The sequence below is a fragment of the Scylla paramamosain genome, chromosome 9, assembly GCF_035594125.1.
Source record: "Scylla paramamosain isolate STU-SP2022 chromosome 9, ASM3559412v1, whole genome shotgun sequence".
Lineage (NCBI taxonomy): Eukaryota > Metazoa > Arthropoda > Malacostraca > Decapoda > Portunidae > Scylla > Scylla paramamosain.
Genome location: NC_087159.1, coordinates 7,685,203 through 7,707,500, shown reverse-complemented (window position 1 = coordinate 7,707,500; position 22,298 = coordinate 7,685,203). Strand labels below are relative to the sequence as shown.

Here is a 22,298-nt window from a genome sequence, read left to right as displayed (position 1 = left end):
CAGCCCACCTGAAGGACTGTAGGTGCCATCTGTTTCTTAGGGAGGCATGCCCATTGGCATGTAGCCACACTAGGTACTGCATGGGGCATGCCATATCAACAAGTACACCAAGGCAGTCCCACTTCCTGTTTCCTAGTTTTGAAAGCACATCTGCTAGCCTGGTATGAGAGGAGTGAGGTTGCGTGCCATCCTGTTGAACCTGGTTGACAATGCATCCCTGGTACACATCATGGTCCAGTCATGATCCCTCAGCAAATATGCCCAGTGCCTAGTGATGTTGTAGTCTTCTTTGACAGCTGGTACAGAATCCCTGGAGTGCCTTCCCAACAGTAGCTGGGAGTGGCAAGTACCTGTGTCCTGCAGCAGGGTATTGTGGTATTGTAGAACAGTTGTTTCTTTGACATCTGAGTTGAGAGAGCCGCCTTGGCTGGTGTTTTCCCTCAGAAGCCTCTTGGCTGACTTGACTGCAGCCTCAGCATGGCTACATGACTGGGGGTAGTGTGCAGATGAGACCACCAGTTGTACACCACAATGCAAGGGAGATCTTGGTCTCATCACTCATGACGTCTGTGCCCCCATTGCATGACAAGCCCTATAGAATGCTGAACCTTCTAAACCACCTCCAGCCACCCCATCAGCCTGTCTACGTAGGCTAGGCACACTTCCCCACTCAACTGGAAAAGATCCACAACTGCCTGGTGGAATGGATCCTCAGGGGGCAGTATGGTCAGTAGCGTCACACCTGGAAGGGATGGGGTGTTGACCTTGCATACTGTTCAATGGCACCTTTTTTTTTGCTCAACTTATGCATCTATGGTTGGCCTGTAAATAGATTGCCTGGCACAGCAAAGCATGGAGTTCCTGCTCTGATGACTGGCATGGAAGTTTGCCAGAATCATATGACAAAGGGCTGCTGGTATGATAAGTCACAAGTGACTCTCATCAGTAAATGACAAGGTTCCCATGACATGACAGATGCTGCCTCATCCAGTAGTATGGGCAAAGTGTGAGGTGATCCTCATTGTGTGAATGTCACACTTCACCTGCAGATCAAGAACTTGTCTGGATGGAGTGTTATGCCATTTTCTGCAAATGTTTGCAGGATGGTGTAGGTATGCAGAAGGCATCTGCAATGCTATGGTCATGAAAAATGTCATCAACACATTTCAGCTTCCAAGGGATGCTCATTATCATGTTATCAATCCTTTTAGTGAAGGTATCTTATACTGCACAGTGGCCCATGGGAATGTGCCAGTAATGGAAGCATTCCCAGTGTAATGAAGGTGGTGAGCTTCTTGCTTCCTTTCTTCAGGGGTATTTGGTGGTATCCTGCATAAGCATCAGCAACAGTCTTGAATGTGTGCTTTGGCACACTGGTGATGGTATCAAGTAGGTGTGATGAGTCTTCTGCAGGCAAGATTGGTTGAGTCACTGGTATAGTAAAAACCAGTCTAATTTGGTAGCTAGGGTGGGGTCAAGGTGTGGGTGCAGCACTGTCCCTTTTTCCAAAACAGCAGGTGGGTCAGCTCCCAAGGGACACATGGCAGGTGATTCCTATCAGGGTGAAGTCACCTGCACCTCGCCATTCTCAATGAGTTCAACGTTTTATTTTCGTCATTATTTATTTTTCTTTAAGTAAATTATATGTTTCTTACTTATATTTTTTTTCAAATTACCCTATAAGTATTATTAAACAATAAACCTGATGTGAGTTAACAAAAGTAGCATGTCAGGACAAGGTCACTGCCTCACTGTGCCAGGGTCATGCTGGGTGGCTGAGTCTCGGCCTTCACAATGAATTTGACCTATTTTTTTCAGTAAATAAATAACACATTTCTAACTTGTATTCTTTCAGATTACCTTCCAGTTATACATAACATAGTTGCCCACATTAGAACAGCTATAAAAGTTAATGAGAAAAACATTTTCTTAGCAATAATACAATATTTATACCATGTTTCTTTATTGAAGTATAGATATATATATATTTATATGTATAAACCTTTACTTTTTGTGAGATATTATAACATTTAAGTGGTAATTATATTTATAACTTCTCAATCTTATTTCTAGCACCTTCTAGATGTATCACTTAAGTTACTTAGTGTAATTTTAGGAAAAGCAGCATCACTGTACCAACACCCTGACCCCACCCTAGCTGCCAAATTAGTCTGGTCTTCATTCAAATCCTGGCCATGGTCTGAGGTTAGGAGGGGCATTCATTTGGGGTAATGGTTCTTAAATGCCAAAACTAAAGTCCTTCATTAGGAGGTGCAATCCTAATACAGAGAGAGAGAGAGAGAGAGAGAGAGAGAGAGAGAGAGAGAGAGAGAGAGAGAGAGAGAGAGAGAGAGAGAGAGAGAGAGAGAGAGAGAGAGAGAGAGAGAGAGAGAGAGAGAGAGAGAGAGAGAGAGAGAGAGAGAGAACACCTTTGGTACTGTAATGTAAGCCTGGAAAGGAAAAACCTAAAAATATTCATAAAAGTCTGCAAAGGATTAAAGTAAAAATACTCAGAAATCAATTATACAAGTAAGAGTAGTGTTTCATTTACAAGAGAGCCAAAGCAAAGTTAAGACTGATAAACTATGCTTTACTCACCTTCCCTCTATGTCACAGAAAATGGCAAGAAGGGAAATCTGCAACTCTGATGTGGTATATGCATAAACACGGTAGTTTGTCTCAATTATGAGATTGCCTTGCTTTGGGACATCTATGATACCCTGAAAAAAAATTAAATCATTACTTGTTTTGCCTAACCAACCTAAAGAATAATTTGATATTTTTATAGTGTTTAATTTTACTCTCAAAATACAAGGAAGTGTGCATTCTAACACTATTTTTTTTTTATTTAAGGCTAATAAAGATGGTATAGTAAGCTGATAATTAAGAGTGGAATCTAATTCAGATGCTATTTCCAGATGATGATATACTGAAATGAAATTCACTTATGCTAGCAAGATATCAAGTTCATAATGATCAGAAAACATAGCAGACAGATAAAGTTCATATTTCCAGATTCACTAACTGTTTTATAAGCCTGACAATACTAACTCCCAAAACCAATCAAAACCTAGTACTATGGCAGACAAGTGTGTGTGTGTGTGTGTGTGTGTGTGTGTGTGTGTGTGTGTGTGTGTGTGTGTGTGTGTGTGTGTGTGTGTGTGTGTGTGTGTGTGTGTGTGTGTGTGTGTGTGTGTGTGTGTGTGTGTGGAGACATTTCCTCTCATTATGTTACACCATTCTTCAAGATGATTCACCAAGAAAGAAAATGAAGATGAGAAGGTAGAGTTAAAAAGATGCCCTTTCAACTTTACAGTTAGAGTTGAGATTCTGTTTATATGTTGTTGTATTTAGTATAGAGGCATACATTACTAATGCATGTGAAAATTAAATAAGATATATATATATATATATATATATATATATATATATATATATATATATATATATATATATATATATATATATATATATATATATATATATATATATATATATATAAAGTATTTCCCATTTCCATGTTAAATATGGAAAAGGGAATATTTTCTTTTACTTTTAGAGTTATTCCTTCCAATATGCCTAATTTTGATGTTAACCCTGTAAAACCCCATCTTTATACATATTTGAATGATTTTTCTAAATTTTCCTCATTCCATGCAGATTCCTTCAAAACTGCAGAGGTGCAGTCAAGAGTGGCCAGACTCCTGAGGAACCTGAGTCATCCACCAATCACAGATGAGCAAAGCCAAATATGGGAATTTTTCTCCTTTAAAAATAATCACTGCATCCTTAAATTTCAATGAAACAAATGATTCTTGTATTATATTGTAAATATTAATGCTAGCATTTTAGTTTTGGTAACCTTATTTTATAATTAAATTAAGGGAGTGATATATTTTCATCACTGTGAGAGAGATGAAGGGGAGGACAGAGCCAACAGCAAGATGAGAAAGCAGGACTCAGCATGCAGGGGCTGATCGCACGCAGGAGGTGTGACTAAATATAAGATGGGACAAGAGAGAGTGCCAGCAGTTTGGCACAATGCACAGTCCCAACTTAATCCTCATCATCTTCCTCTGGCTTGGCACAACACATCAGCCCCAAAGTTACCCTTACCTCTAGTTTTCTTCTTTGGTATGGCACTGCTTTTCTAACCTACCCAAAGGAGACGCCCTGTCCCTTTCCTCCAGCTCAGCAAGACACCTCAGCTTGAGTTACTCCTACCTCCTCTCCTACTATGGTTCTTGTTCCACATCTTGTCCCTGCTGCCAAATGGCACCTGGCCAACCAAGAGATGCTGATCTGCCCTTCACACCCAGCCACTCACTGGTCACATTGCAGAAATGGGTCCACCTCACTCCTCTATTCAGCACCTTGTCATCCTGCCAGTTGTTCTCATTGGCTGGTAATCCACTGGAACTTTCAGCTCTCAGACATCACACTCCTGACTGATTCCTACTATCTTTGCCATTGGTCCAACAGTTGAGAGAAGCAGAATCAGGGCGTGGCCCCTCTCCACACTCACGAGCCTCCAGACCAGTGCACTCTGATCAGATAGCACTTTCTCATCTTTCTCACCAGACACCAGTTAGGCTTACAGCCTGTCAGCTCAATGACATCCAGACTAAACTCCTCCACCTCCACATTTAGTGTTAAAATACTTTTTCTCTCTCTTTTACTGATTATCAGACCACACTAATTACCTACAGAAATTTGGATCATCCGGTAACTCATCTTTCTGTATGTCACAAGAAACTTCATTACTATCTGCTTTTGAGTTTGCTATCTCTCACAATATGCAAAGTGCCTTTTTTTTTTATACTTTGAATAAGGCAGAACCTATTTCCTGATTTGATGCACCACTTCACTGTAAATGATCTCTGAAGCTCAAACATTCATCCCACAAAACAAGTATTGGAATTTCAAATAGTAATTCTAATAAAGAGAAGCATACCTTGTTCTGGCCAGCAGTGATATTGAGGGCAAGTCTTGTTGGGTAGAATCTTCCAGAGCTTCTTTTGCGTAGGTACACTAGACCAAACTCCCGTAGGTGTTGCAGAAAGGTGAGGAGTTCATTGTCCATTCCCTCCATGCTATAATCCTGCAAGATGAGATGTTCAACTGACAATAAATAAGCGTGTAATTTATCATACACTACTACTGTAATGACTCAATGAACATGGCATGACTACCTATGATTGCATTTCACCTCAGAATAAGAGTCATCGGATTTCTCAGAATCAAAGATCAGATCCTATGGCGTGGGATTAATACACTTTTTTCTTGTTTATTACTGAAACAGCTTTCCACAATAATGACATTTATTGATTATTCTAAAATAAAGGATAGACATTTTTTAGGTGCATTATGTTATTACTTTAGTACCATTTCAATAATTAGATGAGATTCAGCAAAGGCAAATTACAAATTTCTTTAAAAATACTTAACAAAAGAAAAATAACAAATGGAATCAATAAAATTACAGGATTTGCTGGAGTGGTTTTTATATGGACCTAATGAGTGTAGAACTGTTGAGTCACTATAGTCATGGGTTATGCTTGGCAATGGGCCATGGACAAAGATCACATATGAAAAGTGGGGAATGTCCTGAAAAGTTCAGGAACCACTGCTCTAGAGCAATAGCTCAAACAGCCCAAGGCACTAATGGGAGACGACAGTGCAATGAATCTGCTCTGCCCCAAATCAAGATTACACAAAACAATTATCCCGAACAAATAAATTATAGAAAAATTATTCCCCCAGTATCATCAGAGAGAGAGAGAGAGAATGATGGTCACCTGTCCTTTCCCCCAAGGTGTTAAACTGATAATTGCTCCTGTAGAGACCTGGCAATGTAGCTCACAGGGAATTCCCCACCTTGGCCAATGCCCAAAAGTTCTTCCAGGGGTAAAAACACTATAGGCAAGTTGTCAGAGTGGTAGCAAACCTGGCAAATGAGTTTCAATGCAGGTAAGTGTAAAGTGTTTCTTATAGAGTATTGAAACAAGAAAGCAAAGTATATCATGAATGGTATCCAGCTTAAAAATATCGATGGTGAAATTGATTTGGGAATAATGATATCAAGCAGCCTAAAACCTAGCCAACAATGTTCAGAAATCATAAAGAAAGCAAAAATAATTGGCTTAATCAGTAAATCATTTTAATATAAATCTAAGGATACAATTCTCAATCTATATACTCGTAACTTCCTGGTTTGTCCCCTTTAGGAATATTGCATTCAAGCATGGTGCCACTATTACCAGAAAGACACAAATAAATTAGAACGAGTTCAGTGTTGAGTAACAAAAATTATACCAAGACTAAGAAACAAATCATATGAAGAGCTAATTAAGGAATTAAATCTATTCCTATTAACTCAAAGAAGACTAAAGCCCCTATCACACATTCAAGATTCTCATCATGACAGCATCAAGAATACTATTTTAGGTGCAGTCATGACATTTGATCATGATTATTGGTCTATCACGACAGTGTTTTAACAGTGTCATGTTGAAGTGCAAAAACTTAAACCACAATTTCTGACATTTCTAAAAACTGGTGCTTACTCACCTTTCCATGTGGCACCTCATATATATATATATATATATATATATATATATATATATATATATATATATATATATATATATATATATATATATATATATATATATATGCACACACACACACATTTTCACTAAATGTGTGTATGTATGTAAGCAATTCTAAATGTAAATTATGCTGAATCATGTATTTCTGGGACTTACAAAAGCTTTTCAGTACCTAGACAGCTCAAATATTTGAAGTATTGCAGCAAAAATTCCTGTATAACCACTGTGGTACCATAGGGAAAACTGCATAAATATATATATAAATAAACCCAGAATAGCAAAAACATGAATATGGAAGAAGCAGTATATCTTTCCTGCCACTATAAATAGTCTTAATTGGGTAATTTGTATTAAATATTTTTATGCATATCTGATTTGATGCATGGCCTGATCATATCTTAAGCTTATATCTGAGAAGAAAAATGACCAGATGATTGCAAATGCAGGACTCTAGTCTAGTTGCCAAATGCAGAATACCACTGTAAGTACTATCATGGTACACCAGTTATTCTTGATTTTCAGCCGTCCAAGAGGTGGTCATTTACTCAAACAGTAGGACTAGTGTAGACAATAAAATGCATTTCACAACAAAACTGGCTATAAATTCACTAAATTTAGAACATCTTATTTCCTCTATGATAGCCATGACTTTTGAGATTATTAGTGTCTGTCTGTCTCTTATTTTCTCCATGATTATTAGTATCTGCAATTTGAAATATGATATAATGCAGTTACTGTAAAACCACTGTAAATCATTGGGAGAAAAAATAAATGCAAACATATAACACCAATATATCAGTACCTGGTTTCCTTCCTAGCCTTACTAAATACTGTTTGTCCAGTACAGGTCTAGATGAAAAATTACTCATATGAGCTGGACCTTCCTCCTTAACTGAATAATGAGATGGATTTTCCTGTTATGGGGTTCATCTTTGCTGATTGGTTAATTCATTTATCACTTTTTTTGGTCTATTTTTGAAGCTTAATCTTTTTATTCAACTTCTGCATCAGATGCCACCAACTATATATGTATATATATGTATATATATATATATATATATATATATATATATATATATATATATATATATATATATATATATATATATATATATATAAAACATACATGAAAACGAAGAACTTCTCTAACCTTGCCGAGAGTTGAAAAAGAGAGTTTGAAGAGAAAGGTGAGACAGGCAACTAAGCTCATGCCTCGTTCAGTCACAGTTTCCAGGTACTTGAGGATAAAAAACCACACTTGTGATGCAGTGTCCAAAAGCAGAAACTGGAAGCCTGCACTTGTGATCTGCATGTTGTCAGACTCTCCACTGCTGTAAAAAAAAAATTTTTAGGCCTATGGAAGTAAAGTAAAAGTTTGCAAAATAATCAATTAATTTAAAAAATAAGTCTTATTTTGATATAAATTTACACTGTCTGCTTTTCTACTATTGAAAGCAAATATTCTCATTTTTATTTTTTTTATTTCATGTACAGTATCATCCAAAGGAAGTTCTGATAATAAATAAACAAACAAAAAAGGCATAGATGACAGAGTGACAAAAAGTTACAAACTATAGTCCATTAAAATGTCATTAAAAAGTTCTGAGAATTGGCCAATAAATGTTTGGGTAGGGAGACGTGAAGGCTCTTCTGTACTGGTCACTCCCTTGGGGGATGCTCCAGAAGGGAATGAAGCATCAAAAAGATACAAACTTTAGTTGAGCAAAGCTTGTGTCTAGCAGTGAGACAGAAGACAAAAATTACATATTTTTGTAAGGATGTGAACAATATTATATTTTCAGTTATGTATTTTCACTGCCAAAAAAGGCAGGATACCCTGACTTCATTACTTGATAACCATTTCCTAGGAGCATAATCCCTGTAGGACTCATGAGGGTCAGGCCAATCAGTTAGATTAGCTGATATATGTGACAACTGAGTTTTAACTTTTACAACCTTGCCTTATAAACTGACACATAATATTGCATCTTCAGACTTAATTTTCAGTTTTTCAGAACTGTGTTTGTAGGATCAAATTTTTACAAGGGAAGTTAAATAAAGATGTATTATTTATTACTTGATTCTCATATACTGAATGCTTGTATAATGAATCCTGTAAAAAATATGCAAAATGTAAAAGCAGTGGTCATTCTCAAGAACATATGTATAACATTAAGGATATTACCATCAGTGTGGAGTCATGGCACCAATATTTCTCACCTTTCTATAAGACCAGCATGAAGCAACGTTCTCATAGCATCACGTGAGATTGCCTTTTGTCCCCGTCCTGGCTGGACCAAGAACTGTAACACACTTTCCCAGCGATCCATGGCATACTTGTCAAGAAATTCCACATTCCTTTGGTGGGGATCTGAATCAAGTGTGGCTGACATAGTCCATGGTCTCCCTCTGATAACAAGACACACACAGTTAACAATAGTCAACACTCATTGGATAGTTAGACAGAAATGGTATGTCAAAGGTGAGACAAATACTATATTGTAGTTTCAACTCTGGCAAGCTTCATCTCTTTCCTTTCTCTTTCATCATTCAATTCCAGAACATATACAATTTATGTAATAATATAACTGCAATACAGCAAACTTTCTAAAATCAAATAATTTCCTAATGCAAAAATTCTTACAGTGCAGTAAATCTTCGAATGATGCCTTCCAACACCGAGAGAGAGAGAGAGAGAGAGAGAGAGAGAGAGAGAGAGAGAGAGAGAGAGAGAGAGAGAGAGAGAGAGAGAGAGAGAGAGAGAGAGAGAGAGAGAGAGAGAGAGAGAGAGAGAGAGAGAGAGAGAGAGAGAGAGAGAGAGAGAGTGGTCATTATTATTATAACCATCAAGCCAACTACAATTCCAGACAATTGTCACTTTTTTTTATCCAAGAAGAACACTGACAAAGAGAAAAAATCCATATAAAAAGGGCCCACTGAAATGCCAGTCGCTAAAGAAAAAAAAGGTAGGAGGGGCCAAAAGAATCACCAAAAATTGGAGAAGTGTCTTGAGACCTCCCTCTTGAAAGAATTCAAGTCATAGAAAAGGAGTAATACAGAAGCAGGCAGGGAGTCTCCAGAGTTTACCAGTGATTACATATGGACATCTTAAGAAGCAGTCCTCACCCACAGCCACATAATACACATGTGGTTAGTAATTTTCCCTTACTTTCACAATTTAGGTTGCAAGAGACACTAGAGAACAGACACTCCATGTGTCCACACACATTCAAGTACATTAAATGTTTCATGGCAAAATATCAGACACTAGAGAACAGACACTCCATGTGTGCACACACATTCAAGTATATTAAATGTTTCATGGCAAAATATCAGAGTGAAACTGGTCTAATATCCCACAATCACAGTGTCCAAATTATGCTTATAACATGTTCATATGATATCTGTATTTCAAAAACTTATCCCTATAAAAAGGTTCATGACCGTAAAAAGTATAAATTAGGTTTAGTAAGGATTACATTAAAGAACAAGAAAGAATGCCAAAGAAATTATCATTAACTTACAAAGAAACTTATCACAATTACAGATAAAGATTAACACTAACCCTGAGAGCAGCCAAAAATAGCTATCATCAAGATCAATCAAAATATGATGAAGTGAATATAAATTAATAATAATTATTAGATGAGCATAAATTTAATTCTCAGGCAATTTCCACAAAAAAATAAATAAATAAAAATAAAAATAATAGAACTAAAATCACCATACCCAGATGCTGACAAATTCAATAATTTGAGTACTGCCATTATTCCACACAACAGTGATAATGCTCATAAGCAGTATTTGCTTAATTCTACAAATTATTCACTATACTTTTCCTCAACAAATTGTGTACAAATATAATATTATCTAAAATCTCAAAAGCCCAGTGCTCCAGTTATGATTTCTCCTAATGTATGTAAGTGCATAGCCATATGTATTGTTAGTCCATTTACATTATCACAAATTTGTTTCTAGCCTTCTCCTTTTGTCACAGCAAGCATCAGCTGAGTGACCCTCTCTGCTGTTGCCAGGTATTCACTTTTGTCTTTCAAAACTTGCTCGTCATTCTTCTGCTGCATCATGTTTCCAACTGTGCTTTTCTAGTCATAGATTTACTTCCAAATCAACTGCACTTGACACTACACTGGCATGCTTTTTTAAAAACAATAATTTATGTAAACGAAAACTAAGAGAAGAGTTTGAGTCAACAGGAGAATGACATGCAAGTTCTGAAAGCTAAAATTAATACCTGGCAACAGCAGAGGGCCACTCAGCTGATACTTGTCATGACAGAAGGAAAAACAAGGCACCTGTCAATTTTCATTATTAAACCAAAGCATTAAATACATAATACCCATAAAATATTTTCTGCTTAGAATAACATTACCTTCCATTTCCCAGAATTTCTGGAAAAACTTGTGAATCACTCTGTATAAAAAAGCTGGAAAGACTACAAAGAGTAGCAACCAAGATGGTGCCAGAACTAAGGGCTCTGCCATATGAGGAAAGACTCAATAAAATAAAGCTTCTGACACCAGAATAGAAAAAAAGAGTTGTGAGGAATCTAATAGTTGTGTACTGGATAGCAAAAGTGGAAATGTTGAATAGAGAATATCCATGTGTGTGGAATGAAAGAAAAACTAGGGGACATAGTAAGAGAATGAAGACGACCACTTGCAGGAGAAATGTGAAGAAATATGGCTTCCCAGGCAGAAGCATAGAGGCATGGAATGAACTGGAAGAGGAAGTGGTCCATGCAAGAAAGATCCATAATTTTAAGAGTAAGTTGGACAAAACTAGACAATGAGACAAGATAGCACAAGTGTAGCTCCTTTCCCATATGCTACAACCAGGTAAATACACACACACAGTTCTGGGGCATGTGGCATTTTCACAGTGTTTTCAGTACCCAAAGTTTCACAGTCCTCAAGTTTAGCACTATGTCTCCAGAAGAATGTAAAACTCAAGAAGATACTGTAGTATATTATTTCCAAAGGGTACATATGACAGAAACTGAAGGTGAATGCTGGGAAAGTAAAGTGATGGTAACTGAAAGGAGAGAAGTGAAGGCGTGTGATTTTAGGATATCTTATATGATGAATGTGCCAGCTGTATGAAGGTAAGAGGTGGTTATGGGAAAAGAGAAAATGGAGATGACTGAGTTTCAACAGCCAGATTATCAGTTTATCCCTTCCCCTTCCCCAAAGGCTCTTCCAGGGAGGGCCCTTCCTTTCCAGGGTATTAACAGACACTCCTCCATTTCCCTGTGCAAGAAGGTGCTCTTTGTAGTGTTGGTACTCATGTAAATCACACAAACTTTGAAAGCTAAAGAATTAATGCATTTTACATATATTGAAATGATGGTAAATATTCTGTGATTTATATCTATATAAACAATGTGTAATATGATGATATGCACTATGTTTACCCCTTCCCGGCAGAGGATCTATATATAAACGTTTCAAAATTGGGACTTTTTGTCGGCGAGTCTATATATAGACGATTCCTTACTACCAAAACTAATAAAATAAATCGGTATTTGGCATCTCAAATCCCCTGACACTTGCCAACATTGCCTCTCAAGGACAGTCACCGCTTGTGCTTTGTCAGTGGCAGATGTGCTACTCACATCAGCTAACACTGAGAGTTTTTGCCTTTTTCTATTTTCCTGTATTATTAGTCTATCATGTGAAGGAGAAAGAGACCTCTTAAGCCGGAAGATATTATGGCTTTGGTAGCTGAGGATATACATGCTGATTTTTTGGATGATTTTGATGATTCTGATTCATCTACTGTCAGTACTTACACTGATACAGAATCAGAGTCTGAGGTTGAGCTAGATGACCAGTCTGATGCTGAAGAAGAAACAGACACTGATGATGATATTCAATATAACTGGCAAAGTCAATCAGCTGTTGACAGAGAGCCTTTTCCCTTTACGGGAGATAGTGGTGTAAAACTTGTCCTGGAAGATGACCAGTCACCTTTAGAAATATTTCATGCTTTTTTTGATGATGAATTGCTGGATCACATTGTATCAGAGAACAATAAGTATGCAGCAAAAGTGTGATGAAAAAAGGAGAAAGGGTAAAATGAAGAGAAAAAGCAAAGACTTGTTATGGAGAGATACTAACAAAGGAAAAATGTATGCATTCCTTGGATTGGAGATATCTATACACATTAATATATCAGTGCTCAATAATAAACAACAGCAGACAGACACTAATGCACCCTCAAAACATGACTGCCATTGAGAACTCATGACCCAAAGTCCTGAACAAGCTTCCCTTCATCACAACACTCACCCTCCAAGAATGGCCACCTTGAGGTTCTCTCGGAAAGTAGAGCTCAGTCTAATTGCCATGTTGCCTTGTTGGTCCTTTACCTCCTGCCAGATACACATGTCTAACAGGACTTGTGTTCCCTGTCGGTGCTCAGCTGCGATGTCTCCCACATCCCTGTTGGAACATTAGTAGACAGTACATAAAGCAGTGCACAGAAAAATCAGACATCAGAGAAATAAAGAACGGGAATATTACATAAATATAAAATTTATGAATTTTAATACCTGTGAAGCTCCCTGCAGAGAATGTTTGTAGCATATATCTATCTACTTATCTCTCAGATGCCTTGCTTACTCTGGAAACATTCCCCAAGGGGTTGGCCATGACATAAGAGTCTTCACTTTTCCTTACCCAAACATTCCCTTCTTGTTTGTTCAAGCACCTGGCCTTTACTAACATACTTCATTACCCTATTCTTCCATCTTCCAAGTGGTCTCCCTCACCTATTAAAATCTTCGACTTCACTAGCATACACTTTTTTACAAACTTTTCATTCTTCATTCCCTCAATACAGCCATACCATTTCAGTATGTTCCTTTTCACCTATTCCATCAATCCAAAATTTTCACAGCTTACACCAGTACTCATAACAGGTTTCACATACATATATCCACTGCAAATAAAAAAAAACTGCCTATATATGGATTTTTCCAACCTTTATCAATACATCCATAAAGTTATAGGATCAATACATCCAAGTAGTTATAGGAGGAGAGACTGAGAAAGAAAGGAAAGATCTGAAGTATCTGGGGACAGTGTTACAAATATGGTGATACAGATGGAAAAATAAGAGAGACCTATGAAAGGTAGGTGTATCATAGGGTCACTTGCAAGGATTATGAGTGAGATAAATGTATGCATGAGTGTAGTGAAGTTTAAGGAAAATGTTAAGCTAACAACACTGATGAATGGATCAGAGTTGGCCATGCAGAGCAGTTAAGAGTGTGTACTGCAGAAATAAATTATCTGAAAGGAGTATGTATAGTGGCAAGATAAGAATAGGAGAGAAATAAAAGAGTGCATGAGAGGTTGTATGAGTATCTACACAAAAGGAGTGAACTTTGGGATGGTAGAATAGATGAAAAGAAACACACTGAGATGGTCTGTCCACAATGAGAGGTGAAGAGTGTTGAGTTAATAAAATGTATGGAAGTGAAATGGAGGGCACTCATAGGAGAATAAGATGACTTTGCACAAACAAAGGGGGAACATTTGGATAAGAAAAGATGGAAACTCTTCTGCTTTGGTTATTCCATTGTGAAATGCTTCTGAATGGATGTTAGCACCACTTTCTGAGGAAACAAATTATACATAATCAAACTACTTTAATGTTCCTTTCACTGTTCTCACTAGTGAGCTTCATCAGTTTCCATACCTTACTCTAACTGTATTCTTTCTTGTCCTACTGATTTCATAAACCAACAGTTAACAAACACTTTGTTTTCAGCACCTCTACCACTTTCCTTGAACCGTATTTAATTATGCCTTCTGTAAAATATGAATCATGAAACAAAACTTCATTAAAAGAATTTGCTGATGAACCAAATCATTCAAGATATTCACTACAATGCAAAACCCACTGAAGTGTAAATTGAAGTCTAATTTTCCTTCAGATATATGTCAGCTTGTGCACAAGATCTACTGGCCTGCCTGCATCATGCTGAGGGATCCACGATGCCAGCAGGACCTGAGCAACTGGCTTGTTGACAAAGAGTAGCCGCAAGATGAACTGTCGACTCAGGGCTGGAAGCTCCCTGTCAAAGGAGGAAAAAGAGTTTTACTTAAGAAACCATAATATTTTTCCTGTCAAAGGAAGTACAAGTTTTACTTAAGAAAGCTTAATATTTTTCTATCTCTCCAATACCTCACTTCCTCTGGGAGTATCCCAACATGGGGATGGCCTTGTGTTCAGAAATTCTACTGTAACAGTGACAAAAGAACCAATACAATGACTTTTTTTCATATCACTTAAATATTTCTGCCAATCGTGTTCCACATTTTAAGGAAAGCTAGCCAGGAGGGCCAATTGGGAGTGGAATTTCAGCCTCAGTTTGATTTATGACACCTGAAATACACTTACCAGATCTAATGAAGCAGTGTTATAAGGATGATATAGCCTCATTCGTGGTATTTTGTGAGCAGTGTGTGCTACATACTAAGAAAAGCAACCTGCCCCATATGTGACAAGAGTGCAGATACAGGCCATCAAACTAATCTTTTTCTTTTAATAAGACCAAGTATGACATATTAGGCCGAAATACTATTTCCAAATCCTGTGACTGACAAGAATGGAACTTTCATTAATAACATTACTATCATATCCAGTCTCATGACTGTGTTCATGACATGATTTTTGGCCACGGAAAGAACACAGCAAACCACTGAAAACCAGCTGGTCTCTAGCAGTGAGATACGCATGAACTGGAACTGCAGCTATTATGAGGTGTGTGAGTTCAGGCTCAGGGAACAGCCACAAATCGGTGGTCCAGGGAGATTGTGGAAATACATAAGTCCAAGTTTGAAAAAAGCAGACAAGATGAAGATCTTGCTAGATACCTGTTTTGCTCCACAACTTCCTCAAATTAAGTATAAACACCCCAAAGCCCCTCAATGAAGTATGTAAAAGTTATGTTACACTAGTTAAATAAGGACTGGTTTAGTTAGGTTAAGTTAGATTAGGTTTGCTTAGATTAAGAGGATGAGACTATATTTTCTGAATAGATTTTGCTGATTTTAAAGAATTTGATGCTCATTATTTCTGGGAAATGAGTAACTAGTTTTTCATTACAAAGGATCATAGGAATAAAGGAAGAGCAAGTGATTTCCCAAAGAAACAGATGCGAGATTCTTTCAAAACAGCTAAATATATTAGAAAATTATACTTTTGCCCTTGCCCCAAAAAAGTACATTAATAAAGTTAATAATTATCCAATAAACAATATGGACTTCAATTAATATGTAAAAGAATCAGTTGCTTTTATTGCAATTTTTTTTGCAAAATTCAATAATAACACTTTTATTCTTTTATTTATTTTTGTAACTATAAATGCAGTTAATATACAGAACAGCTACTCCCAACTGATCTATCTAGTTTTTTGGCTATGAAGAGGATACACACCATACTTAATATCCATGGTGAGTTCAAAGAGTGGTCAGCTCCAAGAAATTCACATTACTTTGTTGAAATCAGAGATGTTATGCAGAGACATTACTTAGCTGAAATCAGATATGTTATGCAGAGGCTAAGTCCATTGAGATGTCTTCAGTAGCATTCCCTTCATAGACTGAGCCTCATGACAACCATAAAAGACACCACAGTCCCTATGCCCAGTAATTTATATCCACGTCATAACTGTGACTAATGCATCCTTTAGCTACTGCATTTTTTTTTATCCTGTCATTATTTCAAGTAACCATGGTACTTCAACTCTGGAAAATGTAGCACCACTTAGGGCACCACATTATTCCTGTGTCATCCACCATGCAACCATGCAGGCCTAACAGACTGCCACGTAGGCCAGCCCAGGGTACAGTTTGTCATCTAGTGCTACCGTGGAGCACTGCACAGAATGTGACCTGGTTCTCTGAGATTTTTCCACAAAATATGGTGGAAAAGAGGGAGAACTGTTTGACTTGTGCATCTGACACAAACTTGTGTTAGAAACAAAACAATGTGAAGTGTGTAAGCAGCCAGCTACACTACATTTCAAGCTGCTCTATGACCTGTACCACTCCTCTTACCAGGACTCATTTCAGTTTTGTTACACAAGGCTAAAAGATCTCCAAGAAGTTAGGGATTATTTCCCTTGTCAGTAAGTGTTGCCTAAATGTTTCCTTAGATTAGGTTTGGTTTATAACCTTGGGGGGGGGGGGGTGAAGGCATCCAGGGGGCAACACCCCCCTAGATAAGTTAGGTTAAGTTAGGTTAGGTCAGTAACCTACTGGGGGAAGTTCAGGGTGGCACAGCCCTTATGTTAGGTTAGGTTAGTAACTTTTTGGGGGGTTAAGTTAGGTTAGGTTAGTAGCCCTTTGGGGATGTCCAGTGGGGACACAGCCCTCCTGGCTAGGCAGTGCAGGGAGGCTTGGTTCTTTATCCTAAGAAAATTTTGCTAGATTTTTCAGGAATCTAGGGAAACTTCAATATTCTTTTACTCTTTCACCAGTCTCAACATGGCTTTTCTTACCCTTCTCATCATATAGACCTCATTCTGAGTAATTTGAAACCCATATATACCCACCACAAATTATTTACAATGATGACAGCAATCTTTAAAGACAATGCTCAGAAGTGACATGCCCACACATATGATGAACTGGTGGGCACTGATCTACACGAGTGAAGGTGCATTCATTTGTGCGTGCATATATCACATCTGTTGCGCAGGCGCAAAATTAGTCATGCTGACTGGTTCTTTTGTTTGAGAATGCAGCCACTGGTCAATTAAAAAATACAGAATCAATTTTGCTAATCATAGCATTTTATCTCATACTGAAGAAGGGAGAAGCAGCTCAATTCGAAATATTTTAATTTGTCCAAGGAAGATGCATCTGCAGTGGGTGTCGCCTCAGTTATTTCCAGCACTTTACCAGATTTTAAGATAAATAAGGTAACAACTTCATATTCATTTCTTAGCCTTGCCAATTCAGTTAGGTAAGGTTAGGCAAGATTTGGTTAGGAAATTAGATTAGTTAGATTAGGTCATGTTACTTATGTCAGGTTAATTTGGTTAGTTAGGTTGGTCTAGTTAAGTTAGCTTAGTTTGGTTGGGATAGGTTAATGTCATTAGGTTGGGTATGTGGTGGTGCATGACACTCAGCTGGCAGCCACCAGCAAGCAGCAGCCAGTCCTCTTGGGGTAACATTGCGAGTAAATGTTACTTTCATGTTATTTATTTGTGAAGACGAAACTATTTTTTTCTGTTAGATTTTGGCCTGTTTTGTATTAATCTGCTTTCCACTTTTATTGCAAAACATTAGTTTCTGAGGGGGGATTTGGGGATGTAAATTTTTTTTCTAAACTAATGATTTGCAGGAAAAAAACAACTTGTAGATTAATTAAAAACAGGCTAAAAATACCACACAAAAATAGTTTCATCCGGAATAGACTGGTGAAAGCAAATATTTACCAAAATCTCCATAATTTTTGGGGGAAATACTGGGAAATTTGCCCACATTTTTAAGAAAATTCCTAGATATTTTGCTTTTTTTTCAGTAATTTGACTTTCCCGCCCCAAAACTCGCTTTCCTGACCTGTCCCCCTATCTGTTGACGCTAGGGAAAGATTTTATGTTAAGAGAATGAAGCAAATGTCTTGTATTTTTACCAAATCTATACAACTCCTTTTTCCCTGGTTTCTTCGTGTTAACGTGCTATGATAATGAAAACTTGCATTCCTTAGCCTCTTCCCAAGCAGTAGCCTACTTACATGAGTTTCTTACCTGAATACAGCCAGGCAGGTGGCTGGGTGGTTGTATAGCCTGTCGAGAATATCCCTGCTCAGCGACTTGAGGTATTCCTGGAGATTTTTACAGGTGAGGGTCTGCGGGCCGTACATGGTGATGGTTGATTGGTGCTTTGGTATCTTTTTTCGTTTTAACTTTTTAGGTACTCCTCTTCCGACTTCGCTTCATCAACCATTTAAAAAATATATATCAATGTGTGCATGACCGAAGTGTTCACATAAAACGGAAACAGGTTCCGTTATTAATAAAGGAACGTATACAGAAATACAAAGCCGATATGCATTGCTGGTCTTGATGGTCTCCCGGTAGTAGCGCATGATCTTGATCTTGATCTTGATGGTACATCTTGATCTTGATCTTGATGGTACAGGTGGCACAGGATCACTCCTGAGCCAGGCCTTTGGATCGGCAACTCCTGTAGAAAGGGGGAAAAAAAAAAGAGAAACGAACAGCATCCTCTATCCTAATTGTTCATACACCTGGCACGCCACATTCTCTCCAGAAACTCTTTCACCGCCTCAATCATCCTTTCATTGGCCTCTCTACCCAGTCCCAGCAACAACACCATCCATTCCTTTCCTGTCTTCTCCACTCTTTCATTCCTATCATGCCCTAACTCAGTCAGTATCACTTGCATCATCTCATTCCTGTCTCTGGCATACTGCACACACTCCAGCACCACATGTTCCACCGTCTCATCCTCTCCCATGTCACACATCTGGCACACTTTGCTGCGGGACTCAGACCACCTGTAACTCCTTGCATTCACATCCATACACTGTGCCCTCGCTCGGAAGAGAAGATCACCGCCCAGGCTTCCATCATACCACCTTTCATACCTCGGGGCCTCTTTCTCCTTGTACCATTCCAGGGTCTTCTTTCTTTCCATCTCATTCTTCCATTCATTCAGTCCCACACATTTCACTTCTTTGTCTATCTCATTCTTCCATTTTCTCACATCCCATTCGGCTCCCACTCTTCCTCCTCTTGTTACCACCCATTCACGCTCATTTTGATTCCTCCCAGCCATTCTTATCGCCCACACAACTTGCAATCCATTCCTGTCTGTCATTCTCATGCATCTCTTCCTCCATTTGCTTCCACTTTCATTCCACAGGTACACCTTCCTTGCTATTCTTGCATCATCCATTCTCTCAAGCCTAATCTTGTACCTAAGTGTGGCTTTTGTCAGTCTTTCTCTGAAGGTGCTCCATCCCATGTCACCTCTCAAGGCTTCAACTGCTGTGCACCTCGGTGCACTCAGTGCCATCCTTGCTACTTTGTTCTGGCCCACTTCTAACTTATCAATTTCACTTTCATTCCATGCAATCACATCCATACCATACATTATACATGGCACAGCCACACTCTTCCACACTTCTCTCAACACATCATACTTACTTGCTCTCATCCTTGCCGCGCTTCCCAATCGACCTACCCACTGGTTTAGCATACTTATCTTTTCATTCTTTGCCTTTGCACACCCACTAGGACTCATCCACATCCCTAAGTACTTGTATTCTTGCACCTGTCTCAACTCATTCTCTCCAAGTCTCCATACCACATTACTTTCATCCTCTGATCTATTCACAATCATTACTTTGCTTTTCTCACTGCTAAACCTTACTCCAAAGTCTTTACCATAGCCATCCACTACATCCAACAAACTTTGAAGCTCATCTGCCGATTCACTCATAACAACTACATCATCTGCATAAAGGAGCACACATACTTTATCATTCCCCACACTTACCCCTACATTCATTCTTCTCATCCTGGCTGCTAGCTCCTCTGTATACAGGCTAAAAAGGGTTGGTGACAATATACAGCCCTGCCTAACTCCTCTCTCACTCTTCACCCAGTCTGTTTCTATGTCTCCTAGCCTGTATCTAGCTCTTGTGTCCACATACATACTTTGCACTACGTTAACTATCTTTGCACTCAATCCAATCTTTTTTAAGACTCTACCTAACATTTCTCTGTTCACTCTATCATAAGCTTTCTCTATATCCAAAAAACCTAGGTACAATTTACCCCCATCCTTCTTTTTCTTCTCAATCATTTCATTCACCACAAACATATTGTCCTCAGCTCTCCTGTCCCTACGAAAACCATTCTGTTCTTCACCCAGCACTCCAGCTCTCTCAATCCATTTACACAGTCTCTCATTCAACACTGCACTGAAAACTTTACCTACTGTATTCACTAATGCAATTGGCCTGTAGTTCTTCAGCTCATTCTTACTCTTAAATCCTCCCTTATGTAACAGACACACTCGGCTCTCATTCCACTTTCTTGGCACTCTCTCTTCATCCCACACTCGGTTGAATAACTCAGTCATTCTGTCTATCACTACCTCCCCACCATTCTTGTAGAACTCATAGGGTATATCATCTGGACCTGCTGCCTTGCCATTCTTCTGCCTTCTCACACACCTCTCCACTTCATCCCTACTGATTCTTTCATCCAGTTCATCTGCATTCTTCCTTTCCAGTGTTACACATTCTTCTCTCACACTAAACATCTCACCTACCCCACCTACTTCTTCCCAGAACCCTTTGATTGCCTCCCTGATTCCATCCTTCTCTGTTATAACTACACCCTCCACTTTTAGACTCTCCACACCAACACTGCCTGACATATTCTCACCTCTCATGAACTTGTACCATTCACGGCCACCTTCCATACCTTTCTCCCTTAAAGATTGAATCACGCTCCTTTCACTCTTCACTTTAGCATTCATTATCATTCGTCTCGTCAACCGCTGCTGCTTCACATACGCTGCCCATGCATTCAGATACTCATTCTCTGCCTCATCGCTTTCATGCCTCTTTTTCCTCAGCCATCTACACTGTCTACTCATTCTCTTTCGCTCCTTCCTAGCCGCTCTGATTTCATCATTCCACCATGGTTTACATACATTCTTTCTTCTACCTACTCTCACAAACCCTATCTGGTTCTCAGCAGCACCCCTCACGTCCTCAACCAGTTTCTCATTCAGATGCTCCACGTCATGCACACTTTCATCGTCCCAGCTTCTCTCACTCAGATCAACCTGAAAGTTCTCCCACCCTACATCTCTCAGTCTCCACTTCTTTCTCTTACTTGCCACTTTCACTTCATTCCCACCCTGCATCAAGCACTCCACAACCAGCATGTTGTGATCGGACACAATATCAACCAAACCATCCTCATCTATCCACATGTGCGACACAATTTCACGCATTCTTCCATTCACCAACATGTAGTCAATTGCCGATTCCTGTTCTCTTGCACTCCAAGTCACACGCCCCTCTGCCAAAGTAACGTTCAGATTTTCCAGCTCCAGTTCATCAACAAACTCTCCAAGCATTTCACCATTCCTGTTCACCTGTTCCCCCAGTATTCCCACATGTGCATTCATGTCACCCATAACTAGCACTCTCTCCTCTCCATGCTCTCTCACAACTTTCTTAAGTATGTCATACTTCCTCCTATTTTCCCTCTCTGCTCTTTCACCCATGACAGTCATGTACGCTACCACCAGTACCACCTTCTCTGGTCTGCCACGACCATCCATGCATTCCACTCTTACTGCAAGCACATCCTCACTACTTGTACACTCCCCCACATCAATCTCCTCTACTTTCAGTCCTCTTTCTTTCTTGTAGAGTAGGGCTACGCCTCCTCCCAGTGTTTCCTGTGCCTTACGCCCCTTTCCAATCATAACATACTCGCATCCCTCCATTCGTACATTATCTCTCAGGTGAGTCTCAGTGAGCCCGACTAAGTCGAACCTCCACTCCCTGAGCTCCTTGCATACATCCTCAAACTTGCCCACACCCCATCCTCTCACATTCATACAGCCAATCTTCACACATTTACTTGCCTGGTTAGTC

General features: G+C 38.8%; 1 protein-coding gene and 1 long non-coding RNA gene across 4 annotated transcripts in view; one reads left to right on the top strand and one right to left on the bottom strand.

Moving 5' to 3' along the window:
- Positions 1-3,844, top strand: part of LOC135103520 (uncharacterized) — a 70,861-nt gene extending 67,017 nt beyond the window's left edge. The window contains exon 2 of the long non-coding RNA XR_010270088.1: positions 3,661-3,844. This is a non-coding gene — a long non-coding RNA (uncharacterized LOC135103520). The remainder of the gene's footprint in view (positions 1-3,660) is intronic.
- Positions 1-18,730, bottom strand: part of LOC135103518 (general transcription factor IIH subunit 4-like) — a 22,426-nt gene extending 3,696 nt beyond the window's left edge. Inside the window, exons 1-7 of one of the 3 annotated variants that reach the window (XM_064009917.1) lie at positions 18,384-18,730; positions 14,605-14,712; positions 12,920-13,072; positions 8,832-9,020; positions 7,762-7,942; positions 4,955-5,101; positions 2,599-2,720 (exon numbers count right to left, since the gene is read on the bottom strand). In XM_064009917.1, coding sequence (XP_063865987.1) covers positions 2,599-2,720; positions 4,955-5,101; positions 7,762-7,942; positions 8,832-9,020; positions 12,920-13,072; positions 14,605-14,712; positions 18,384-18,385 — 902 coding nt within the window. In that variant the 5' untranslated portion in view covers positions 18,386-18,730. The remainder of the gene's footprint in view (positions 1-2,598; positions 2,721-4,954; positions 5,102-7,761; positions 7,943-8,831; positions 9,021-12,919; positions 13,073-14,604; positions 14,713-18,383) is intronic. The other 2 variants (XM_064009914.1, XM_064009915.1) reach the window with 2 other exon arrangements.
- Between the last annotated feature and the right edge of the window lie 3,568 nt (positions 18,731-22,298).